Source organism: Vanessa cardui, chromosome 17, assembly GCF_905220365.1.
Source record: "Vanessa cardui chromosome 17, ilVanCard2.1, whole genome shotgun sequence".
Taxonomy (NCBI): domain Eukaryota; kingdom Metazoa; phylum Arthropoda; class Insecta; order Lepidoptera; family Nymphalidae; genus Vanessa; species Vanessa cardui.
In genome coordinates this window covers 11,870,896-11,898,816 of record NC_061139.1, presented here as the reverse complement: position 1 = coordinate 11,898,816, position 27,921 = coordinate 11,870,896, and the positions used below count along the sequence as shown (strand labels likewise).

General features: G+C 36.1%; 3 protein-coding genes across 4 annotated transcripts in view; 1 reads left to right on the top strand and 2 right to left on the bottom strand.

Moving 5' to 3' along the window:
* LOC124536692 (Golgi-specific brefeldin A-resistance guanine nucleotide exchange factor 1) overlaps positions 1-27,921 on the top strand; it is a 154,142-nt gene that overhangs the window by 12,201 nt on the left and 114,020 nt on the right. The window contains exons 13-20 of the mRNA XM_047113253.1: positions 151-319; positions 684-912; positions 980-1,128; positions 1,346-1,472; positions 1,812-1,936; positions 2,529-2,656; positions 3,080-3,302; positions 3,712-3,838. Coding sequence (XP_046969209.1) covers positions 151-319; positions 684-912; positions 980-1,128; positions 1,346-1,472; positions 1,812-1,936; positions 2,529-2,656; positions 3,080-3,302; positions 3,712-3,838 — 1,277 coding nt within the window. The remainder of the gene's footprint in view (positions 1-150; positions 320-683; positions 913-979; positions 1,129-1,345; positions 1,473-1,811; positions 1,937-2,528; positions 2,657-3,079; positions 3,303-3,711; positions 3,839-27,921) is intronic.
* LOC124536680 (collagenase-like) lies at positions 12,737-20,134 on the bottom strand. 2 transcript variants are annotated; one of them, XM_047113238.1, is made up of 5 exons: positions 19,915-20,134; positions 19,571-19,838; positions 19,399-19,488; positions 19,115-19,311; positions 12,737-12,884 (listed from the first exon to the last, which is right to left on the bottom strand). In XM_047113238.1, exons 1-5 carry the CDS (start codon positions 20,104-20,106, stop codon positions 12,780-12,782), a joined length of 852 nt encoding a protein of 283 aa, XP_046969194.1. In that variant the 5' UTR covers positions 20,107-20,134; the 3' UTR covers positions 12,737-12,779. The 2 variants fall into 2 exon arrangements, with proteins under 2 accessions (XP_046969194.1, XP_046969193.1); XM_047113237.1 differs by lacking the exon at positions 12,737-12,884 and adding an exon at positions 18,826-18,973.
* LOC124536685 (collagenase-like) lies at positions 25,036-26,498 on the bottom strand. Its single transcript, XM_047113245.1, has 5 exons — positions 26,286-26,498; positions 25,934-26,201; positions 25,746-25,835; positions 25,463-25,659; positions 25,036-25,195 (listed from the first exon to the last, which is right to left on the bottom strand). The coding sequence occupies exons 1-5, from the start codon at positions 26,475-26,477 to the stop codon at positions 25,091-25,093; spliced, it is 852 nt and encodes a 283-aa protein (XP_046969201.1). The 5' UTR covers positions 26,478-26,498; the 3' UTR covers positions 25,036-25,090.

Below are 27,921 nucleotides of genomic sequence, written 5' to 3'. Positions count from 1 at the left end.
ATTTTAAATGAAGAGTAAAAGAGCTTCATTTACACATATATGTAAGTTTAAAAGCTTAGCATGCTAACTAAACCGTCCCAGCCGGGAATGAGTTGGAGCATAGCATGCATAGCGTGTAGTCGCACAATAGTGAACTCAAGTTTCGCGCAGGTCGGAGGAGATGGTGATGCCGGCGGAGCGCGTGGGCCCGCTGCGCGACGCGTACCTGTGGCGCGTGCTGCAGCGCCGCGCGCGCCGCCCCCCCGCGCGCTACCTCCGCGCGCCGCCGCGCCCGCACGCCCTACCCGCGCGCCTGCTGCCGCTCGCCTGCCCCCCCGCCGTCAGTGACGCCCGCTGTCGCACGCACATTCTATTACAATACGAGCACACTATCACTTACACACACACACGTTTTTTTTTTTATGGTATAGGTTGGCTAACGAGCATATGGGCCACCTGATGGTAAGTGGTCACCATCACCCATAGACAATGACGCTGTGAGAAATATTAACTATTCCTTACATCGTCACTGCGCCACTAACCTTGGGAACTAAGATGTTACATGTTACACTGGCTCACTCACCCTTCAAACCGGAACACAACAATACTGAGTACTGTTATTTGGCGGTAGAATAACTGATGAGTGGGTGGTACCTACCAAGACGGGCTCGCACGAAGCCCTACCACCAAGTGATCGCCCGCAGGTGACGGCGCTGTCGGCGGCGTTCGAGCGCGCGGCGCCGCCCAGCGCGGAGGAGGTGGCGGGCGGCGCGCGCGACTGCGCAGCGCTTGCGGCGCTGGAAGGGCTGGAGCGCTGCGCGGCGCTGGTGGCGCGCCTGCCCGCCGACGCGCTGTCGCTCGACACGCTGCTGCTCACGCTGTGCAAGTTCACGGGCCTGCTGGCGCCGCAGCATACATCCTACATCGCCATCGGTAGGCAGGCGCGCTGGGGTGGGCGGCGGCGTGGCGGGCGGCTCCGTAATGTGTGCGTGTCCGACAGGCGTGTCGCTGGGGCAGTCGCTGAAGGCGCAGTGCGCGCTGCGGCGCGCGTGCGCTGTGGCGGCGCGCCACGCGGACTGCGTGCGCGACGGGTGGCGCCACCTGTTGGAGATCGTCAACACGCTGTACATCGGCCGCCTGCTGCCGCAGGTACGCACACACACACACTTGTATGCTAATAGAACGCGTGGCCGTTGGTTCATATAATATAATATATGATGACTATACATTTTTAAAAATCTAATTTTATTTAAGTTAATAAAATTGCCGGTTATAATATTCTTGTCGTATCATATGTACATTTCTAGTGCACGTTAGCTTCACAATTTTTGTTTCTTAAATAATGGAATATGATGTAATGTTGTAGTGTCTGGTGGAAGCAGAAGATTACCTAGCACCCGAAGGCAAAGTGTCGTTGATACGGGAAGCGGTGAGAGGCAGCGACAGTGGGTTGCTTTCCAGCATATATTCATACATAGCGCTCGGAGAAAGCGGTTGGTTTAATATTATACATATATTTATCTTAGAGCTCAATAACATCTTTTATGAAAGAAGTAATACTTACATTTGTGTGACTTTAGCCAGTTTCAAATAAAAAAGGAATAAAGGTACACCAATCTTCAATTTGAGTGTTCCATAATATTTTCAAAATTCCAATAACAGCGACGTCAAAATAGAAGCTGGAAGTTGCTTAATTAGATGCGCATGCGCCTGAACTGACCGTTCGCAGGCGCATGCGCATCTAATTTATCTCTTTTAAGCTGAGAAATTTAAGATATATTTGACATATGATATTCTTTGACAAAGAAACCTAAATTACAATATATTTTCAGCTATCAGAGCGCCCACTCCCCACGAGAAAGTGCTGATAGACGCGGCTACCGATTGCGTCGCCAAGTGCAACTTCCCCGGCCTTCTCGTCACGGAGACGAAGTTTCTGCAGCTGGAAAGTTTGCAGGTACCAATAATATGATCATTAAATAAATAAATATGAGACAACATCACATACATTACTCTGATCCCAATTTAAGTAGCTAAAGCATTTGTGTTATGGAAAATCAGAAGTAACGAAGGTACCACAAACACCCAGACCCAAGACAACATAGAAAACTAATGATAATCTATATCGATTCGGATCAAGAATCGAACCCGGGACCTCGGAGTGGCGTACCCTTGAAAACCGTCGTCAAACATCATTACATTGGGTATAAAAAAATTCCACATCAATATGGGTTTTGCTGTTCCAAAATGACTTTACCTGAAATTAGTGATTTGTGCCGTATATGCACATAGCTATCAAAGTAAACAGTTAGTAAAGTTACATATTCTATGACTAAAATATTTCACATCTGTGTATCTCATATTCTTTGGCATATATCATGTATGAAAGTCAGAGTGTCTATCAAGTGCGTCACAGTCCGTATAATTGTACCGTCTCGTTAATAAAGTTGACCTGGAATGAATGAATGAATGAATGATGAATTAGTGACTTTCATTATCCTCGCCATCACCACCAACAACAGATTACTTTATATTTTTTCTGTATCCAGGAACTGATCAGAGCGATGGTGGCCATCGGTACTCCCCCCGACTCCGACAGCATACAACTGAACCCGCAGCTAGAAGACATTACGATTTTCTTTCTGGAGCTGCTCGGACAGACGCTCATACAAAATCGGTAAGTATTAACTACATATAAATATCTATTTTGTCATTTTGTTTCTGAGTGGACATTTTTCCAGTTAATTTAATTTTAAATTTTAATAAAATTATTTACAAATGCTAGAGCTTTAAGTAATGTTCATAAATTTTTCAAAATGTTACCATATGATGAAACTGAAAAATCGTTAAAACTTGACTTTATCTAATAACTGAATTTATTTAAAAGTAGATAATTGCAGTTACACACACGCGCGCGCGCACATGTACAAATGCGCACGCGCACACGCACACACACGCACACGCACACGCACACGCACATAACTTACTCAGTCATACATATTACACATATTCTTACACTTTCAAGAACTAGTACGGAGGGTTATATTACACGAAGTTGAGTTGCTTAGCGTTGCTTTACTTGACGTTGTTTGCGGCGCAGCGACCGCGCGGTGAGCGTGTGGGCGGAGGCGGGCGCGCACACGGCGCGCGCGGTGCGCTGGGCGGGCGCGCGGGGCGCGGGGCCGCTGGCGCGCGCGCTCACGGCGCTGCTGCGCGTGTCGGCGCGCCTCATGCGCTGCGAGGCCGCCGCGCCGCCGCTGCTGGCGCACCTCACGCTGCTCTACCGCCTGCCCTACCGCCTCTTCTACCAGCAGGCCGACGTCGTGAGTGCCCTCCTCCTTACTACTTCTAGGTACCACTGGCCCGACAGACTTTAGCCGCTAGCTATTGTTTTGTGTCATTTCCGAGGCACCTGAGCTCAAACACTGCTAAGTTCCTCACATTGAACCGCAACTGAGTATTTAGTGACTGTAATGATTATATTTTCTTTTGTATGTACCCGTATTTGAAACCGAGACTGTTATATCTACAACCAGCTCTGCCTCGTCTAGCCCCTCCCAGCCACATGATAAAAATCTAATTCGTTGACCACTCATTGTTTACTTGTTTGCACTTTAACAAATTTAAAATACCCCTATTTTTGTACTAGTATGTCGTTCCTAGACATCTTTTAATCGATTGCTGTCTGTACGAATGTCGAGTGTCGAGTGTAGCTTCGGGGCGGCTCCGCAGATCTCGTGCGGGTTATACGAGCTGGTGAAGACGTCGGCGCAGAACGTGCACAGCGCGGCGGAGTGGAGCGTGCTGCTGTCGCTGCTGGCGGCCGCCGGCGCCGGCGCCTGGCCCCGCCACACCGCCGGTGAGTCGCTTTGCTTGATATTCTAGGGGAGCGGGACTGTTTACGTTATTTGCAGAAACACATTTCAGGTGCCTCATATAAAAACGTGATTTTTAATTTTTTGGACGTGTGGAATTATGCGGCTTGAAGAAACAAGACATATTTATTCTATACATGTGACCAAAATTTTTTTCTAATCTTAATCGTAGATCATAGAACGCTTGAGAAAAATAATGGTTAAAAGAAAAATACCAAGTAAGACGGCGCGTCATTTACAGGAATTCGTTTCGTTCTGCGTATCTTATATTTTAAGCGTTTGCTACACTGATGCATTGTAGCGTAACGCTTGCTTTGTGTAAAGGTGCGTCTACACATGACTTGTTTGCTGAAACTGGTGCGCTTGCACTGTCTTATATCTAGGAAATTAATCTTATTCATATAATTGTTATAAGTAACCCCAAAATATATCTCTTTAACAAAAGCTACAACAATAATACGTCAGTGAATTCATTTACGATCTAAACAACTATTTTACATTTATATTTGTTTACTGTTCGTTCTGACTTCGCACGAGTGGAATACAAATGATATTTGAAAAAAATATGTCAAATCTGATGGTTACACCGCCTATTTGAGTCTAATCTAAATCATACAGAAACCCACTCAAATTTCATCGTTTAGGAAGTGCGCACTAACATGAAGACATACATAAAAATTATACATATATGTATGTATACATATATGTATATTTTTTACGTTAATTATATTACTATAAACGTATGTTGAAGCAATAATATGTTATATTCGTATAAATACATCGAAATATGTTTCGAGGTCGACAATAAAAAAAAGCATCTTTAATCAAGCCGTAGCATTTCTACATCGTGAATAAACATATATAGTTATTTCTAAAAGTATCAATATTACCTACATTAAAATTCTATAACCTAACACAATTATAAATTGAGTTTAACATTGTGTCATAAGTTGATTTAAGATATCTGTCTTTTTATGATATATAAATAGTAAAAATAAAAACGGCCCAAAAATTAGTCCTTGAGGGAACTGGAATTTGTCTATGTAGTTTCGACTGCTGACTTTTTAAATAATTTTTAACAATTCGATTACAAGAAAATTTATGCTGAATTTAAGATTATTAGAATGAGTTCATAATAATATTTTTATAGAACGAAGTTCTTTTATGCGGCTGAGGGAAGAGTGAAATGGAAGAAATCGTTACGTATCTAGTAAATACTTTATGACATCTCCAGGCGATCTTACCTCTCTTTTTTCTCCGACACTCTATTATAAATGCATCAATAACCCTCTCTCTGTTATATACGCTTTAATATAACATTATCTATTTTTTATGTTTAATTCATAAAGGATTTTTGATAACAATGTTAATTCTTATCATTTAATTCGTTAGTTCTTTAAATTGTTATTCAATGCATAATCAATAGCGTAGCACCTAGCGACAAGTTACCCCAATCGGGTGTCCTGTGACTTTTTCATTTAAACAATCTTAAACAATTGGTAGACACACATTACACACACAATACTTCTTATACGAAACAAGTTAAAGGAATGGTCGATATCTGTTTTTTGTGACATCAGTTGTGTATCGGATATTTGGTTTAAATGTCGCTGTTGACATCCTATTCCGGATATCGTCCTGTCTTTTTTTAACTTAACATTGTACGATATGTGAGAAAGGTTACTGTAAAGTTAAAGAGAAATTAATTAACTGTCGAAACGCTTGGCCCTTGGAGTAGTGGTGCAAAAAACTTCATCAAAAGTATAACACCTCGCCTCATTGCCTCCACTGGTGACAGGAGGGCTGGTTCGTTTTTTGCCCAGAGGATCGGAATTGCGATTCAACGGGGAAATGCTGCTAGTATTCTTGCCACCATTCCACGCGGTCAAGATTTATATAGTAACTAGTTTTAGTTCATATTTGTATATATTTAAGCATTTAATGTTATTAATTCTTATGAATAAAGAGAAATAGGTCGAATATAATAGTTATTGTACAGTCAAGGTAAGCAAAGGTTTGTCACCTTAAGATTCATTTTCCTGTGTTCAGTATGAGCGATAATCACTGATAGATATATAAGATTTTAAATCAACATGGTTATTTTTATTATTGAAGTTATTAATTTGTCTTGATTACGAATGTCTTGTTCACGAGACTGTCTCGTTCGCAGACAATGTCGAAATATCGAGCTCCACCGAACAAAAATGAAAAACATGGTAAATATCCCGAAACAAAAATAACTTCAACTGATAGACATTTTTGACAATTCAGTAAAAGATATCGTATCTAATTTAAATTTTTAATGACTAATTAGGACATTAAAAAGATTTCACGTTGATATAAAACTAGAAGTAGTCCAAAGATGTTACATTACATTGAACCAAGTTATCATACTATGTAAGTTTAATTTTATATGCAATTGTCTGTTTAGTGCTTTAGTTACAAAAGGTACTAAGGTAATTGATAAAGGAATTAATTTAAAAACTGATGAAGGTTTTCTTGCTCTGACTGTACTTTGGATGCTTTGACGTAGCAGAACGATATTCATAGTTCTTTAGATGTAGTGAAAATGCGATTACTCGTCGACATAAAATCGTTGACATCGATGTTCCGACGACGTCCGATTTTAGATTAGTTTCGACATATCGGACACATGCCTAAGAATTTCCATGCGAGCAATAGCCGCAGGTGATAGTGAGTTAATATATCTATGGCATCTTCATTCATATCTAATACAAAAATATTTATTTTAATCGTCATTGATCCAACTACTGATATTACGTTTAGTCGTTCAGTATCTTTGACTTATAAGAACACAAATATATGATTACGACGATAAAAAAATCGTCGTATGTTTCAGTTGAAAGCTGATTTCAGCTGATCAGTTGCAATTTTTCTCAAAACCGACAGCAATGAGTCTTATATAATTTCGGCGCCTTTAGCAAACAAACTCCTGAACTTTATAAGTTCGTTACAAATAGAAATTATAAATCTGGTGCAGTGTTATGTATTATATAATATTTCCTGACAAAAACTGTCTGACTTAATCTTCTGACTGATGATCTTCAAAGAATACCACACTGATGTACCGCCTGTGGATTATATTACATACATATATAATTGTATTTAACTAACATGATTTTTTTTTAAATGTTGAAAAAGAGTAACTACTGATTTTCTTGCCGGTTCTTCTCGGTAGAATCTACTTTCCGAACCGGCGGTAGCTTCACTTAATTGTAAAATGACGATTCAAAAGTGCTTGTAAAAGCCTACTTGAATAAATTTTATTTTGATTTGATTTGATTTACAATTTCCAAAAACCGAGTGAACGGGCTTTTATTAAATAAAATAAGAAGAAGATTGTAATTTCTATTATATAATTTATTGAATAATCTTTTGATTTATTTCACCTGAAACTGCTTAGCATTTCAGGTCGTAATTTTGACTCAGATTATAAAAGTAAAAGTAATGAATGAGAATACAAAATCAAAAACGAATACAAATTTCAGATAGTGCGGAATCCCCTTTTCCATTTTGTTAATAAGCTAGAAATGCTATCACTTTAATGATTAATATTTTACGTATCATTACGTAGTATAAAGTAAAGTCGCTTACCGCTGTCTGTCCCTATGTATGCTTAGATCTTTAAAATTACGCAAAGGATTTTGATGCGGTTTTTTTTAATAGATAGAGTAATTTGTGAGGAAGATTTTGTATATAACACAGATACTATAGGAAAACACACTAATTTGAGATGTTTCTAATGTGATGTAAATAAGCAAATTCTGTAGTATATTTAGTATTGCACCCGTGCGAAGCCGGGGCGGATCGCTAGGTTAAAATAAATGTATTGCTTTTGATTCTGTATTCGCTTTTGTTTTGTTGTTTGTGTTATTAAGTATGTAGGTATCGAAATTTAAATTTGGGTATTTATTTATATAATAATCAGATAATAAAAGTATTTGTTATCGAACATAGATATATCCTGTCAAGTCTTTATAAGCCGTATTTTATCAAGTTATTAATTGGCATATACAGAAAAAGAATTATATTCTATATATAAAATTGACATAAAAATAAAATTATTATTTATATACAATAAATTTCTGATCGCTACCACTTTTGACAGTAGATCTATTTTATAGAGTGTAGATTAATAGATGCGCTGTATTTCATGATTTTTTTTTATTTTTTTTTATTTGGGAAACAGTACAATAAGTCTTAATATTAACAAATACAAATTAAATCACAAGCCAATCAAGTTTCCACTCATAAATTAATATACAATATTAGAGCAATAAGAAAAAAAAGGGAATATTACACTATTACAATTTTATTTTAATTTAAAGGATAATTTATGTTATTAGTAAAATTAAACTAATCTGAGCTATTATTATAAGCTATTATTATATTATGAATGTCTAAGAAAAGTGTCTTAGATTAAATTTCACCTCGGTGCTCAAATGCGTGCTGACTGATACATATTATCTACATACATACATACATGTATAAATAAATTTCTCTTACAGCATCAATGCATAACTTTGACGACTTTCGTGGTCATATCGATTTTTATGGTACGCCACTCCAGGATTATTTCCCGGCCGAGTCGATGTAGACAAAAGTTAATTAGTTTTGTATGTTGTCTTGGGTCTGTGTGCTTGTGGTACCGTCGTTACTTCTGATTTTCCATAACACAAGTGCTTTAGCTACTGGATTTGGGATCAGAGTAATATATGTGATGTTGTCCAATTTTTATTATTATATAAGTTGCCTTAGGATCTATAGCATCTGCATCCGTAGTTTGATTGCTTCATCCTTTGCATGGAACACAATATAATATCGCTGATGAGCGGTATCTCATGAGAGGTATCTACCTAGGTCCTAGGTGGACACAAATATCTAACGTCAAGCAACATAATACCACAGAGTAAAAAACAATAAAATAATAAAGTAAATAAATTGCGTTATATGTATGTATTTGCGAGCGAAACCGGGACCGTTTTATCAGTAAACTTCTTATCTTGCCGTTATATATATTATATTATTAATTATTATTAAAAGTTATTAAATTCACTTGTCATATAGATTAAATTATCTAAAAAAAGCTTATGATTGAATATTGAGTGCTAATAATCAATTAATGCACGTTTTTGAGGTAGTTTTATTGACTTTTATCTATATGTAACGCTAGGGTATGTTCCCGATTCCATTCCAATCAAACTGACTATTCTAACTAAAATATGTTTTGAGTTAGCTTAAATCTAAATCAAGTCAATATAAACTTTATTCAAGTAGACTTTTACAAGCACTTTTGAATCGTCATTTTACAATTAAGTGAAGCTACCACCGGTTCAGAAAGTAGATTCTACTTAGAAGAACCAGCAAGAAACTCAGTAGTTACTCTTTTTCAACATTTAAAAAATACAAAGTCATGTTAGTTAAATACAATTATTTAAATTAATATATTCTGCTTGGGAAGTCAACAGGTATTAACTCCACGCTTTTTTATCGTCTATAAAATCTTGTATATATATAATATGCATTTTTTACCAATGTATTTTTACAAACGATTTGAATTTACGAAACGGTAAAGTTAAAAATGTCTGCGGAATTAATCGTAAGAGAACTGAAATAATGCGGAGGAATGAGGAACATATTGTGAGGAAGGCCTTGAACATGAATGTGGATGGATATAGAGGTAGAGGACGACCAAGGAAACGATGGATGGATTGTGTGAAAGACGATATGGTTAGAAAGAATGTTACTTGTGAGATGACGTCTGACAGAGAAGTATGGAAGGAGAAAAATTGCTGCGCCGACCCCGAATAAAATTGGGAAAAGGGCAGGAGGATGATGATGTATTCTAAACTCAATTTACAATTTTATCAACTTAACTGATCAATGCGAAAATATCATTGTCGTATCATTATGTTGCAGATTCTTCTCTTCATAAACTACATCCGTTATCTTACGGTAGATTTCCAGTATAGTATAGTACCTATAAAATTATATTATTCATCATTACATTACACTACATAGTGTAAAACCAAGTCACTTACCGCTGTCTTTCCCTGTATATGTATCTTAAAAATAACGCGATAGATTTTGATGTCGTTATTTTTAACCCCCGACGCAAAAACGACGGGGTGTTATAAGTTTGACGTGTCTGTGTGTGTGTGTGTGTGTGTGTCTGTCTGTACCACTCTAGCCGCCGAACGGATGGACCGATTTTGATTTAGTTTTTTTTGTTTGACAGTAGAAAATGTCGAGAGTGTTTTTACGTAAGTTTGATGAAAATTGTTCCAAGATGGCCGCCGCCACAAAATGACAGATTAGATATTTTTTTTAAACTCCATCAATATGGGTATCAAATGAAAGGGCTTGACTAGTAGAATACTATTAGATATGACAAATTTAAAATACAAGATGGCTGCTTCTACAAAATGGTGCTTTACATTTTTTTATTACAACTTGATCAATATGGGTATCAAATGAAAGGGCTTGACTAGTGAAATACTATTAGGTATGAAAAATTTAAAATCCAAGATGGCTGCCTCTACAAAATGGCGCTTTATGCATATATTGATATCATTTGATATCCATATCCATATCCATCCATTTAGACTTATAGCGAAACTATAAGCATAAGAGGGGTGTTATAAGTTTGACGTGTCTGTCTGTCTGTCTGTGTGTCTGTCTGTCTGTGGCATCATAGCTCCCGAACGAATGAACCGATTTCAATTTAGTTTTTTTGTATTATAGGTGTTTTACGGGCGAGTGTTCTTAGACATGTTTGATGAAAATCGGTTTAGCCGTTTAAAAGTTATGGGGGGTTAAAGTGGGGAAGAAAAACCGAATGTCTGCAAATATGCTCAATTGGGGTATCAAATGAAATGTTATGACTTGTACATCACAAAAAACATTAATTAATAATTAAATAAAATTATTAGATAAAAAAAAATAATTAAGAAACAAAAAAAATTAATTAGTAACTAAAATAAAAAAGAACAAGATTGACCTTAAAATGTAATCTTAACTTATATGTTTTAAATCAACAAGAACCAACGTATTTACAACTTAACCAGAGATATTATAGGGATTAAAAAGTATAAAATAAAAAATTAAATTAAAAATTTCAGAAACCCCCGCCACAAAAAACATAAGCTACCTTTAAAAAGTAAAAAATGATAAAAGAAAATTAATCCTAAAGTACCTATATGCATAAGTATGTATTAATATTAAAAAAAAAAAATTCGCGTTGGGGAACCGAGCGCTATTGTACAAAATAATATTAAGTGTTATATAAAAGATGAGATAGGTAAGCATGTGACACTAATTAATTAGGAGCGGTCCCCCAACGCGAAGTTTTTTTTTTTAATATTAATACATACTTATGCATATAGGTACTTTAGGATTAATTTTCTTTTATTATTTTTTACTTTTTAAAGGTAGCTTATATTTTTTGTGGCGGGGGTTTCTGAAATTTTTAATTTAATTTTTTATTAACAGGTGGAGTGATTCAAGAGGAAGGTTTTTGGTTATAATACGTAGACAATAAAGTAAAGAATCACTGATAAATATTTAGTATCAGCATTGCACTCGTGCGAAGCTGGGTCGGTTCGCTAGTATTAGACGAACCACAACACAATTAATGTAAACAAATTGAAACGGCATGAAATACGTACCTAGTTGTAATGTTTGTTTATCTTTTTTCCTACTTCCATTGAAAATTTGAAATAGGCTATAAATAGATTGTTAACTCGGTGAGACTTTGTGCAAGGCTATTACACACACAGATTTATATATTTATTTATATTCATAAATATAAATCTCATATAAAAGGTATATCGATATTCAGGATGTTCGAATACAAATGTCCGCTAGCGTCCTATCCGGTGATTTTATTTCGATTGATTCGAAATAATTTCCTTCTTTTTATACATTTTTAAAAAGCTAAGAAAACGGTCATGTTTTTAAAATAAACTGCAGGCCAAGTTTCTTAATGATTTTTTTAGTTCTTAAGGAATTTTTGAGGAAAAATAAATTCGTTTTCCGTCTTGCAATTTTAAATTTGGACCGATATTTATTGTTTAAATATTGACAAATATCCAGTGTTTAATCGTTTTTATAAAACAGAAGAAAAAAAATAGATTTTAATTGTTACTTTTTTTAGATAAATCTTTGAAGTTTTGAAAAATGCTAAAAAACGTGATTACTCAAAAATGGTTCACTTTTGGATCATGCATATGGGGGTTAAAATTTTTGCAAATAGTCACCCCTATCACCTCCTAACCGATATACGTCGAGTTACCAGTAACCCTGTATAAAGCATGTTCTATGTCATACAAGTATGTTGACAATGAAAGTGAATAGGTTTAGTAGTGTTGATTTCTAGACAGGTATGTATAATTTTAATTGTAAGTGATTGACATCAATCCTAATGAAATGGTGAGAAGGAGGAACGACTTTCATGCTAAATATTCTAGGTGGAATTTCGAGAGTGCTTGAGTCTATTTCTATGAAGAATATTTAGATCTTTATAACTCTTAAATCGTTCGCGATAATATATTTCCTTTAATTGGAAAACTATCAAACTAGTTTATATTCTGTCTCGAATAGTTTGTCAATGTTAATCAAAAAATGGTAATTCATAGCACCTAATTTAGAAGCTTAAACGAAAGTTTTGTTTTATATCGGATAATGTTTAGAATGGGTATTAAATATTTGGAGATAGAAGCTCCAATACAAGATGGATCCAATGTTCTGTGCCAGCAATTTGGCGAGTATTACTGGAGTAAATATAAAAAAAAACATGAGAATTCAAAATAGGTTTCCCAGATTCCCTTATACTATACAAATGAATGTTAGTAAAATACAAATTTAAATAAATTAAATGTTTATTGGACACTAAAATATAGATATTTAAAGACGGGCGTTGATCCAGGAGGCGAATGAGGTCACTCTGGCGAAAGCGGCGGGGAAGCCACGAGTGCATCCGGCGGCTGATCCGAAGGATGTGATACCGATCTGTAAAGCAACAGGATTTTTTAAAACATGACTACCGATGCAACACCGAATATGTTTTTTAACGAATTTGAAAGTAATGAGTTTGTATAAATATATAGCTTGAAGAAAAACATCATAAAATAATAGTATGAATTACTATAACACGTTACAATAATCATAAACATCAATTTAACAAATTGAAGTGATCAAGGAAACGTAAAAGTAATCGTATTAAAAATAGAAAAAAAGCACTGACCAGAGTACGGCTGTTGCCGCTGCCAATAGCCAGAGGACCACCAGAGTCACCACCGCAGGTGCTCTGACCGTTAGGGGTGGCGGTACACAGGGTGGAGGAGATGACGACCAGAGGACCGAAAGTGTTGGCGCACACGGCGTTGGTGATTACTTGCAAGTTAACGTGGCTCTTAGCCTGGTTGGTGCTGATACCGGCATCTGGGGAAAGGACATTTAAGAGTTACTAAATGGTTTTTTTCACAAATATAAAACATTTTGACTGATAATGATCGTTGTAACTTACTGTCAGCAGTTATTCCGAATCCGGCGGCTGTGGCCCAGGTACCGACGTAGTTGTTGTTGCCAGTGGCGATGGCGATAGGTTGGATGACGTCTGTAACATAGGGTAACACAATTAACTACTGTTATGTCTGTTTATGAAATGCGATGAATATATAACATTCCAGCTGATATGGGCTACGAAGTAATAAAGTGATCGCTTACTGGTGTAACTGATGTGGCCGGTGACTATGATGGCAACATCGTTGGCAAGACGCAGCTCGCTGTAACTGCCGTGGACCTGGACGTTGTTGGTGTTGACGCGAAGACCGCCGGAGAAGAGACGATTGGAGCCGAGGACGACGGTGAACTGACGAGCTTGGATTCCACGATGCCTCCAGCAGTGAGCGGCAGTCACCAGCCTGGTGTTGGTGAGAAGGGAAGATCCGCAGACGGACTGTCTGCCGTCAGTCAATGTGATGACCAGACCGCCCTAAAAAAATAATGCTGTCAGATAATTGAAACGGGTACACGGGTATGTTTGAGTAAGCAGCGGAGGACAAGTGGAATTACTTCTAGTAAGCGGAAAATCTGATTTAACGACAAGTAATGTAATATTGGGTACCCTTAAAATTGAATTCATTTTGCAAAAGTGTTTGTAATTTTTATGCCAAAGCCAACAAAATGCCAAATATATAATTCTTCTTGACAAAAACATAATATGTCAAATTGACTTGATCTTTATTGCTTTCTGAGTAGCAAAAATAGAGTTTAATTACGTTCAAGAAGCGATGTCTATTATAGTATGAAAATAAAATCATATGTGATTTTTATAAAACATCATTCGATTAAGACGTCTCATACCAAGTGAGGGTGTGCGCCGACAGCAGATAATTGCCCTCCAGTGATTCTGGAGCCGTCAAAGTCCTGGGCGTCCTCGGCGAGCTTGATGCGTGCAGCTTCTGGGATACCAATCTCCTCATGGTAGCTGGAGAAGATCTTCTCCTCGGCTGCGACAGCCAGGGCCAGGCTAACGACGACAAGCAGGAATTTCATGTTGGAAGCAGTACTGAGTTGTTTGGCGTTGAGAAATGGTTTATGTAGTAATAAATATCTTATCTATCCTCTGAATTCGTTTTATCAATTTGATAATTGCAATACAATTTATCATGATGAAATTATAACAGTAAGATTATTAATCCTTATGATACTTAAGTTTCGGATACCGAAGTAAATATTCAAATTTCCATTACAGGCAAGTAATAATACAACGAATAACTGTTCTTTATCAGTTCAGATTTGTTAATAATAATTTATCAGTCAGTGCGTTATTCAATGCTAGCGGTAGCTTAAGTGTAATGGTGACGCGTTGAATCGAGGCATATTCGATACGCTAAAACTTTTTTGGGTATCGTGAAGATTTTTTATCTATCATTATGCACACAGGACTTCTTAATCAATAATAATAAAAAAGATTTTTGTAATGCTTTCATTAAACTTACACTAGACTAGCGACCCGCCGGATGCGCTCGGGTGCATTCCTGATTCTACATATACTACAGAATTTGTTTATTTACGACATCAAGTTAGAAACTTTTAAAATGATCAGTGTTTCATTAATATATTGTCCATGTATTATACAAAAACCTACCACTAGAATCACTCTATCTATTAGAAAAAACCGGATCAAAATCTGTTGAGTAATTTTTAAGATCTAAGCATACATAGAGACGTACAGCATTAAGCGACTTTGTTATATACTATTTAATGATGTTTATTGAGCTTAAGTTGGCAGAGCATTATTCTCCTGAAGCGGTTCACTTATTGTATTTATTTGAGTAAATTTTCATGTGATTACGTATGAAAAAAATATCTTATTTAAAGGTTCCCGTTCGCTAGATTTTAGGACATTGTAAATAACTTTTATGTATTTTGTTCAATGGGTTAAAAGTCGAAGTGGTTATATTATTTTGGATGTATATTATATTGCTGTTATCATAGAATCATATCATATATCTTATTTCTAGAAAAAAAAATCCAAAATGGTATCGAATTTCAAAGTTATGAACAGACAAAACGGTAGTTTTTACAGTTAATGCATACAAGATTTTAAATTAACAACACAATTAAAGTTATTCTTTAGTTATTATTATATTGTTAAAGTTATTCATTTCGGGGTATTCACAATGTTTTTTCGGTGGACCTCGATATTTCGACATTATCTACGAAAGTCTTGTTCACGAGACTCGTGAATTAAGTTAATACATATGTTAACATTTAACTTTTTTGTTTCTGCAACTCAGGAAGAAAAACATAGAGATTTCATCAGATAACTATTATTTTAAATTTTACTTTCTTAATTTTGGTAAGCATATATGATGCACTCGTTAAGACCTTTGTAACAGAGATAACGCTTTATGTACAAATCCTATACGTAAAACAAATGAATATCCAAAGTACGTACTCCGTTTTTAGGGTTCCGTAGTACTACTCTTATAGTTTCGTAATGTCTGTCCGTCTGTCTGTCCTGGCTCGTTCTCCGCCGTTTCTGCACCGATTGTCATTTTTAGACCCCCCCTCTCATACAGCGAAAATTTAATTAAAAAAAAGCGACTTACCCCATCGTGTGGAGTATCGTTAAAATGTATCTTTAAATTCAACAAAAATTGCTTCGAAACCATGTGGATCAAATCCCCCAGTCTCGAGATATATTAATAAAGTAAAGTAAAGTAACAGCCTGTAAATTTCCCACTGCTGGGATAAGGCCTCCTCTTCCATTAAGGGCTTGGAACATATTCAGCCACGCTGTTCCAATGCGGGTTGGTGGAATACACATGTGGCAGAATTTTGATGTAATTAGACACATGCAGGTTTCCTCACGATGTTTTCCTTCACCGCCGAGCACGAGATGAATTATAAACACAAATTAAGAACATATATATATATATATATATATATATATATATATATATATATATATATATATATATATATATATATATATATATATATATATATATATAGTGGTGCTTGCCTGGGTTTGAACCCGCATTCATCGGCTAAGATGAATGCGGGTTCTAACCACGCGTTCTAACCACTGGGCTATCTCTGCTCAAATATAAAGTTAAAATTAGAGCGTCCCCCCCCCTAAAGTTTTGAAATACTATTACCATAATTTTGAAGAAAATATGCTGTATACCTCCAAGTAAGTACTTTCAACGAAAACTATAGCGGACTCTGTATCATACATAAATATTTTTATACAACTCGACCAAGTTATGACGAGCAGTTGTCCTAACTAAATGGTGATGTATGGAAATAACTACCTACAAACTATGAAAATAAGTAGGAATGTTACATACCTACATACAGAAGTGGGTCAGGGTAGAAATAGAGATTAATAAACCTGCTTCCTTCTTAAGCTTCTTCTTCTTCAACGATTTTTTTTTGTGTCAAATGGTCGGCCCATCTTATGCGGAACCCTTTCATGTGCGCTTCCAAAACGCTCTTGGCCGGTTTTTTGTTATTATTGTTCTTTTTATTTAGGTAGTTTTTTAATTTTAATTTGAATATTGAGTAACAAATCATTAATCTTGGGTTTAATTTAGCAGCTATCTTTATCAATATAATTAATGATTTTATTACGTGATCGATATGGGCGAATCGCGATGCAACCGCTTCGTTGCAATGAAAATCAGTACGGGATAAGACGCTGCGTTAACAGTATCCGACCCTTTTTGACCCAATAGGGTAGGGTAGACACTTTAGGTATTGAAAATAAATTATGAAATTGATAAAAAATAAAAAAATGTACATACATTTTTTTTATTTTGAATCAAATAAAATCAAAATAAACTTTATTCAAGTAGGCTTTTGAATCGTTCGGTTCGGAAAGTAGATTCTACCGAGAAGAACCGGCAAGAAACTCAGTAGTTACTCTTTTTCAACATTTAAAAAATAGAAAATCGTGTTAGTTAATTCAATTATTTAAATTAATATATCCTGCTTGGAAGTCAACAGGTATTAACTAATTAACGAATAATATGCCTAATTAGTCTTTACAAATTTAAATTAGATATGATATTTAGTCTCAAGTTTCTCAAAAAAGAATGATTAGTAACTAGTCATGTAAATATGCCACTATAAAGGAGTACAAAGTTTTCACAAATTAGTTAAAAATTAATTACCTTATTAAATTGTCTTAGTCTATTAAGTTTTGTCATGGTGACTGTTTCGTCACTCTTGTTAAGCCCGTTGCGCGCATGTTACGACGTGACAATTGGGTTACATTTGTGTCCGCCGACCGGTGAACAAGCCCGTGACGAAACTGTCAGCGCCGTTACATTTTTTCATAGCAATGCGCGCACTAGCGACAAATTTGTCACTCTCCTGGTCTTTCGCTATTTGCATTTTGACTGCCGACTTTGGCACGCGCAAAATGGCGTCACCGTCTATTCAAAACGTAAACATTCGTGAAGAGAATATTGATACTGATTTTCTAATAGAAAAAGTGGAAAAGAGACTCTTTATGATAAAAAATTGAAAGAATATTCAGATATTCACGTGAAAATTAAAGCGTGGGAAGAAATTAGTACCCAGTATTCTCTTTCTCACGAGTTCACAGAGAATGACCGTCTCTTCGAAATCCATAGTGGCAAATGACACTTCGATTTCGAAAATGTTTTACTTTCACTGTCTCTATAAATGAGCGCACTCCATTTTGGAAACGTGACGTGACAATTACAAACACTTTAAAGTCACCGTGACAAAAATCACCAGTGCGCGCTAGTTCTTAGTCATGACAACCTATCGGGGAATTAATGAAATAATTAATTAATATTTAAAATATGAAATTTATATTTTGTTTCATTTTTTAATAAAAGTGAATTTAAACTTTTCAAAACTTTGCTATTTAAGGGTTTAATGTGTCAATCGGTCAAAATCGTTTTAGATAGTTATGTTACACTGTTGAATTAATGTAAAGTTTTTACCGGTTTGATAAGTAAATTCTACCGAGAAGAACCGCCAATAAACTCAATAGTTACTCTTTTCCACCATTAAATAAGAGAATGTCATTAAAGTTCATTTATGACATAATTCCACTCATTTTAATCTTAAAAAAATTTACGGTCCTAATGTCGTGTCTATAGTGATTGCTTAAACTGAAAATGTTAGATATTCCTAAAGAAACACGAGCACTGACTGCACTCAATTTTGTGCCCACGTTTCCAGGATGTTCTGTATCTTTCCTTTCCTTCGGTATAAAATAAATGAAGTTTTCGCATATTCTCTTATATACTGACATATTAAAAAGCATTTGCGCAACGGGGAAGTAACGCTACACAGATGACCTTGAATCCTATTGTTTTATTTCGTTTTTTGGTTAGATTACCCATGTGTACATATCTCATGTATAGTATACGTCTAAATGATGTAAGTAAAATACAAATTTAAATAAATCACTCATTTATTGAGAAGAAAAAAGTCGATGTTTAAAGGCGGCTGCTGATCCAGGAGTTGAATGAGGTCACTCTGGCGAAACCGGCGGGGAAGCCTCGTGTGCAGCCGGCGGCTGAGCCGAAGGAGGTGATACCGATCTGCGGAGAAAAAGAATGTGTTAATAACTTAGATTAAATCATAGTGATGAACACACAAAACTTAAAGGAATGGATTTGAGTTAGAAATCGTTTATGAAATGCCAACGACACGAATAAGAAATAATATAATAAAACACTGACCAGAGTACGGCTGTTGCCGCTGCCAATAGCGAGAGGACCACCGGAGTCACCGCCGCAGGTGCTCTGACCGTTAGTGGTGGCGACACACAGGGTGGAGGAGACAATGACACTGGATCCGAAGGTGTTGGCGCACACGGCGTTGGTGATTACTTGCAAGTTAACGTGACGTTTTGCCTGGGCAACGCTGATACCAGCACCTGAGGAATGGACATTTAAGAGTTAGTTATATGAGAGAGTTGTAGTTTTATTCTCTAATGTAATACATTGAGGTAATTACAACTTACTGTCACTGGTTCTACCGAAACCGGCGGCTGTAGCCCAGGTACCGGCGTAGCTGTTACTGCCACTGGCGAGGTTGATGCGTTGAATGTTGTCTGAAGGCAAAGAGTTGCACATTTAGATGACTAAATATGAATATGAAGATTTGGAATGAAGAGGTAACAAAGATTTGCTTACTGGTGAAAGAAACGTGGCCAATCACAATAATGGCAACATCGTTGTTGAGGGTTGCCTGGTTGTAGCTGCCGTGAACTTGGACGTTGTTGGTGTTTATGCGAACACCGCCGGAGAAGAGACGGGTAGAGCCGAGGACGACGGTGAAAATACGAGCTTGGGTTGAACCGTGCCTCCAGCAATGGGCGGCGGTCACTAGCCTGGTGTTGGAGAGGAGAGAAGATCCGCAAACTGACTGTCTATTGTCAGTCAAAGTGATGACCAGACCACCCTAAAATATAGACGTTTATGTTTATATTATATGAAAATAATAATAATAATGAATTGGTAATTGAGATACCACTTACCAAGTGAGGGTGGGCGCCGAGAGATGACGCCTGTCCTCCAGTGATCCTGGAGCCGTCGAAGTCCTGAGCCTCCTCGGCGAGCTTGATGCGTGCAGCTTCAGGGATACCGATCTCCTCATGGTAGTTGGAGAAGATCTTCTCCTCGGCTGCGACAGCCAGGGCCAGGCCAACGACGACAAGCAGGAATTTCATTTTGGAAGTAGTACTGAATTGTTCAGCGAAGACAGATACCTTATATACTAATCAATATCTTATCAATTCTCTGCATTCTTTTTATCAATTCGTTAATTGCAGAACAGTTCATCGTTATTCAATTTTAATAGTGATTATTAATCCTTACGATACTTCGGATGCCGAAATATTGCCCAGATTTGAATATTAAGGAAGTAATAATTAATTTCGCAAAATAACTGTATTGTATATGGTTAGATTTGTTATTAAACATTAGTGAATGTGTTATTTATTTAATAAGGCAAGCGTAATGGTAATATGCGTTAAATCTCTTCCGAGTTTAAACTTTGCCTTTTTCACTTTAGGACAGTGTCAAGAATTTTTACGTTAAATACTTTTAAAAAAGCTTAAGTCTTGAGATACGGTTACTTAAATAAACAGTAAATCTGTACGGTAGCGTAATTCACCTCGCGGTGCATTTACTATATTTATACGATTTAGTTTTCAAGTTATTACTCTTCACTACCAAATATTCGATGAAATTATTCACAGTTCCATCAAATAAAATTTCATAAAAATATTTTAGTGAAATGCTATATTGATTCGATTGTTAAATTTAATTTTCCTCGTGTTGTTCGATGTAAAAAAATATTACGACAGCATATGAATCTCAAAATATGTTTTTAACTGTTTTTACTAAATCTAGAAGAAGCGAATATGCGATGAACGGTTTAATCTACGGACGAATTAAATGAGTGGTTCTGTGACGAATATTTTTTTTTTAAATGTATAATATTTTATCAAAAAGGTTCTATATTTATTTTATTGAGTCTCGTTTAGTTATATTTTTAAAATCATTATTAATACACGTTTCTTTCAAAAATTCTATTTTTGTGAATGTGATACAACTGTTCAGAGGTTCAGAGTCCATTACAATGGAAACACACTGAAAGAAACCACATTTTTGTAATTCAATCATTTTTACGCTTGCCTCGGTATAGATCGAATAGAATTATGTAATAAATAGGCAGACTGGCCAAATGACCTACCTGGTAGTAAGTGATCCGCACCGTCCATAGATATAGGCTCTATAAAAAATATTAACCATTCCATACATAACATCATACGCCAATTAATTTGGAAGCTGAAATTTTATGTTTTTTGTGCATACAGTCAGTAATTATAGGTACTAATTATTACTCTTTGGGGGTGGAATGGTGGCTGATAAGTAAGTAACGACTGGGAGGGGTTGCACAAAGCACCCTTTACTATAAACTATTGGAAATATTCCAAATTTATGCATGAATTTTAGTAAAAAAAATCTTATTTTAATCTAGGTTAGGTTACATTTCGTAAATTCGAATTATTTATGTAACGCAAACTAACTTATAAACGTACTCAATTATAAAATTTTAACAATGAATTAAACATAAAATATCTTATAATCAATATATAAAGAGATAATATAAATTAAAAAGTACGATCAGATACACCGTCAATATATTCAATATGAGAGTCTATAACAACATGCACACAATTGACTATTTTAATTATTAAATTTTAGTGTTATCTATAACTGATAAATACACATAATACACTTTAATTTTTTATTATATGTATAGATAGATGTCTGTCAGTTCCACCACTCTGCCGTCACATCACGTATCTCCTTATAATGACTTTATATCACAAAAGCTGCCTACTACATAATTCATAAGTTGTAGTAAAATCTGCGAATTCAATAAAAACTTTTTGCTCAAATTCAAACACGCACGAAGTGGTGGGCAGAGCTAGATTATATATCAAATACTAGCGATCAGTAGCCCTAGGCTTCGTATGGATGCAATACTGATACTAAATATTCTACAGAATTTGTTTATTTGTAACATCACATCAAAAACTATCAGTGTTTCTTTACCATACTGTTCCTCTCAAATCACTCTATCTATTTAAAAAGCAGCATCAAAATCAATTGCGTAATTTTAAACATTTAAGCATACGTAGGGACAGACAGCAGTAAGGGACTGTTTCATGCTATGCAATGATAATCATTAAAAAGACGATTAACTAAATAAAGACAATCATGATGATATGCCAATATCTTCAAAAGATTAAATAATCAAATCGTTGTCTATTTAATAGTAGAGCTTGATTAATGACAGTCGTATATTACAAATAATATATATGATTTTTAATAAAATATTGTTATGTGCTTTAAATGATAATGTAAAAAAAAAGTTTACCTTATATTTGACAGTTATTGCCGTTAGATGGAAATATACTTTGTTACAATATTTATCAAATGTTGAAATTGCTAATTTCAAAAACATTTACTTGGTCGTAGGGTTTTGTGCAAGCCCTTCTGGGTAGGTACCACATACACATCAGTTATTCTACCGCCAAATAACAGTACTCAGTATTGTTGTGTTCCGGTTTGAAGGGAGAGTGAGCCAGTGTAACTACAGGCACAAGGGACGTAACATCTTAGTTCCCAAGGTTGGTGGCACATTGACGATGTAAGGAATAGTTAATATTTCTTACAGCGTCATTGTCTATGGGTGATGGTGACCACTTACCATCAGGTGGCCCATATGCTCGTCCGCCAATCTATACTCTGGGACCTCCATATACATTCCATCAGGTCAGATGGAAGACAAACGCCTATTCCATTACAAACATATATAATACTCTGTTAAATCTTAATAAGAAACACTCAAAAACAATTTCGCTTACAGTGGATTTTCATTAGTATTCCTGGTGTATAAATTATGCGTAGTCTTTTATAATTAGTTAAACTATTTGATTTAAAATTTATATCGAAAAATATTGTTCTATTATCAACATTATATCATTACACGCACGTAACAATTTAAATTAGCTAATTACGCGATTTAAATCATGCGGATGTCGTTCTTGAATAATGACCGATAAAAACACGCCCTAGTAACAGACTAACTAGTAACAACAACAACTATAACAATAACAACAACAACAACAATAATAATAACAAAAACAACAACAACAACAGCCTGTAATTTGTCTATTGCTGGTTTAAATCCTCCTCTCCTTTTGAGAAGGTTCGGAACATATTTCACCACGCTGTTCCAATGCGGGTTTGTGGAATACACATATGGCAGAATATCTATGAATTTAGACACATGTAAGTTTCCTTACGACGTCTTCCTTCACCGCCGAGCACGAGTTGAATTATAAACAAATTAAGCACATGAATATTCAGTGGTGCTTGCCTGGGCTTAAACCCGCAATCATCGGTTAAGATGCACGCGTTGTAAACACTGGCCAACTCGGCACAAAAAAAATACAATGCTATCTATAAAATACATAAGCATAAAGATTTGGAGTACAGGTTTTTGTTTGTGTGATGCAAGCGACATGTCACAAGAAAACAAATGAACCCATACTCGGCGAGTTTAGTAATAGCTATTGAAGAGTTCCTGTGTAACGTAAAGTAAAGTAACAGCCTGTAAATTTCCCACTGCTGGGCTAATGGCCTCCACTCCTATTAAGGAGAGGGTTTGGAACATATTCCACCACGCTGTTCTAATGCAACCTGCACTGTTCATTAGCAATCCGTATTAAGCACAAATTTATAAAAAATTACTTTCCTTTCAGAGACTTCTTTGTGAGGATAATAGTAAGGATAGAATCCTGCACTATTCATGGTAGAATATGCTGTGTGTGCTGTGTACTCTGTTATAGAGAGTTTCTCGGATTCGCTTATTAATACTTTAATTTAGGCTATATTACAAAATGTCTTTTTTATAACTTAGCTATTGAACTGTTTCTGTTTCTAAATTTTATTTTAAATTTGTATTAAATATTTTTCATTGGTTTTTATATTTAGTTAATTTTGTGAGAATTTTAAAGAGCGACCTTTAGTACGAATTTGTTCATGTTCGACTACGAATTTCCACCAGCGTCCTTTCTGAACATTTTATTTCAATTGATTTTAAATAATTTCCTTCTTTTTATACATTTTTAAAAAATCTAAGAAAACGGTTATGTTTTTAAAATAATCTGCAGGCCAAGTTTCATAAAAAAATTTTAAGTTTTTGAGGCATTTTTGAGGACAAAAAATCAAAAAAATATTGAAATAAATTCGTTTTCCGTCTCGCATTTTTAAATTTGGACCGATAATTATTATTTAAATATTGACAAATATCCAGTGTTTAATCGTTTTTATAAAACTAAAGAAAAAAATTGATTTTAATTGAAACTTTTTTTAAATAAATATTTGATGCTGCATTTTTGACAAATTTTGAAAAAAACTAAAAAACGTGATAATTCAAAAATGGTTCACTTTTGGATTATGCATAATGGGGTTAAAATTATTGCAAATAGTACCCCTATCACCTCCTAACGGATATACGTCGAGTTACCAATAACCCTGTATACACAGTGGTGCTTGCCTGCCTCATGTTCTTGTGTACCGTCATTCGAACTATTGTACTATGATATACATATCATCTTCAGTATTTCAGAATATGTCCTGGGGTGTTATTTGTCTTCGAGGTATACTGGATTCCTTACCCTCTCTGGTATTCGACCAGTGTTCACTATCGGATCATCTCAACTATGGATCTTGATTTTTAGGTTGCCGCCCAGAGTTTCCTAGGTTGTTTGCCATTTGCGTCTTCTTCGCCAGTGTATCCAATGTGTCATATATGTAGTCGGATATTGTCGGATATTGTGCAATTGTAGATTCCTCGTCGAAATTTTGATAAAAATTTCCATTCGCAATTTAGCCTCTATACCTAATCTATTGTAAGGGTGGCGGATGCATCTCCAGTAAATTTAAGGGTCGTTTAAAATTTTTGTTTTTTTTTTTAAACTTCAAAATAGTTGCTGTGGAAATATTAAAGTTGTTGCTGTTGTTTCTGAAGATATTTTAGAAGACATTTGTGTTGTTTCCAAAATAAAACACAAAAATATTTGAAATTTTCATATTTTTAATATTTATTTGACGATATTAGTAGAGTATTGTTTAAAGTCGGGCGCGGATCCAGGCGTTGAATGAGGTCACTCTGGCGAAAGCAGCGGGGAAGCCTCGGGTGCAGCCGGCGGCGGAGCCGAAGGAGGTGATACCGATCTGTAAAGCAATAGAATGTGTTAATAGTTATAATAACCGAATGAACTTATCATGATACTCAAAGGTGTACCTTTGAGTAAAGATTTAATCTGATAATTAGGTATAGCTTTAAAACCAAAACTCCCACTTCAAATTGGTATAACCTTGATGCTATACCCCAACCAGCTTATAAACAAAAAAGTCACTCGTATAAACATTATACGATCGTACATACGTATGGAAATGACGACGATAATACGAATTATAGGCAAACAACAAAACACTGACCAAAGTGCCACTGGTGCCTCTGCCGATAGCGAGAGGACCACCGGAGTCACCGCCGCAGGTGCTCTGACCGTTGCGGGTGGCGGTACACAGGGTGGAGGAGATGACGATGCTGGATCCGAAGGTGTTGGCGCACACGGCGTTGGTGATTACTTGCAAGTTAACGTGACGCAGTGCCTGGCTGCTGCTGATACCGACATCTGAGGAATGAATGTTAAAGAGTCAGACAATCGTTTCATTTTCCAAATGTAAGCTAGTTAGACTGATGATGACCGTGGTAACTTACTGTCAGCAGTTCTACCGAATCCGGCGGCTGTGGCCCAGGTACCGACGTAGTTGTTAGTGCCACTGGCGAGGTTGATGCGTTGAATATTGGCTGAAGGCAAAGAATTATATATTTAAATAAAATGAACACGAACAATTGAATGATGAAACATAAATATGTGCAATAAGGAATAAGACAGATGTGCTTACCGGTGAAAGTAACGTGTGGCATAACAATGACGGCAACGTCGTTGTGGAGGGTTCTCTCGTTGTAGCTTGCATGCATTTGGACGTTGTTGGTGTTGACACGAACACCGCCGGAGAAGAGACGGATAGAGCCGAGGACGACGGTGAATTGACGAGCTTGGGTTCTGCCATGCCTCCAGCAGTGAGCGGCGGTCACCGCCCGGGTGTTGGAGAGGAGGGAAGAACCGCAAACTGACTGTCTGCCGTCAGTCAGAGTGATGACCAGACCACCCTAAAATATTGATGTTTCAGTTCACATTATATGGAAACAAAATATGAGGCATGAATGATATCGCTGGATTGAGATACTACTTACCAAGTGGGGGTGGGATCCGAGAGAAGCCGCTGATCCTCCTGTGATCCTGGAGCCGTCGAAGTCCTGAGCCTCCTCAGCGAACTTTATGCGTGCAGCTTCTTGGATACCAATCTCCTCATGGTAGTCGGAGAAGATCTTCTCCTCGGCTGCGACAGCCAGGGCCAGGCCAACGACGACGAGCAGGAATTTCATGTTGGAAGCAGTACTGAGTTGTGCAGCAAAGAAAGATACCTTATATAGTAATCAATATCTTATCATTCCTCTGCCTTTCATTTATCATCAATCAATCAATTAGTACTAATTTGACATTTCCTGTGGGGTTCGTCACAATTGCATTTGAATGCGGTGCGATTATTAGGTCTGATGATTCTTGTATTGTTTTGGATACTGAAATAAATTTCCGAATACCAATTAATTAGTTGTTCATTTTGCGAAAAATACTGTACCATCTGGTATGTTCAGATTTGGTAATAATGGGTACAAAGCGTAAGGCGAGCCTAATAGTCATAAGCGTTAAATTGAGATCGTACGATACTCCGAGCGAGCGGAGTTTTTGCGGAGGACAGTGTGAAGAATCTTTAAGTATATTTGAAATATATAATTTGAAATAAACATCAGTCAGCACGGTAGCGTTACAGCATTTGGTGGCATTACGGAGCATCTGTTCACCATTGTTTTTAGTTTTCAAAAATGTGTAAAATGAAGGAGCTCAGAGAAAATGATAATAGTTGTTACACGAACGTAACAAAAATCGAATTTATTTTACGGTTTGCTTAAGCACTTACTGTTTAATTGTATTACAGTTAAATATATTTAGATTAGGTTGTTTTTTTTTTTAATATAATGAAGTGTTATTTTCTTGTGTTATGATGATGCTTGAAATAATAAATAAAGGTATTGCACAGCCCGGATCTTCTCACGTATTCATATAGGATTTTAGATCGGTAATATTTGTGGCTACAAATGCTATTTATTATAAAAATAAATTATTCGTCCATTATTTTATGTTATACAATTTAGCAATTAAGGAAGTAATGTGTTATTGGTATGATGAGTCAAATATCACACTTGATACTTCTACTTCGTTTTTGCTTCATGCTCAGAGAAGGTTTTAATCAGAAATAATTGACTATACCCAAACTCATAGGAATACACATGATTCCATTCAGCTCGTCCAAGTTAATAAGTTACTACCTGTTGTTTTTTTATATGAGATTTTTTTTTTATTTATTGTACAACATTACATACATTACTCTGATCCCAATGTAAGTAGCTAAAGCTCTTGTGTTATGGAAAATCAGAAGTAACGAAGGTACCAAAAACACCCAATATAGAAAACTAATGAACTTTTTCGACATCGATTCGGCTGGGAATCAAATTCGGAGTGGCGTACCCATGAAAATCGGCGTACACACTAGATGGTCGTTGATTTATAATAAATTTCCCGGAGTTAAAGTTTTATTAACTCCGAGATATATATGCCACAATGCGTTTCGAGCTGCTTTTATTTTGACCAATGAACGTTTTAGATTCTCCTTTGAGAGTAGTCACTACATATTATGAAATAAAATCTCTACGCTCTGTCCGTCTGTCTTTATGTATGTTTAGATCTTTAAAATTACGCAATGAATTTTGA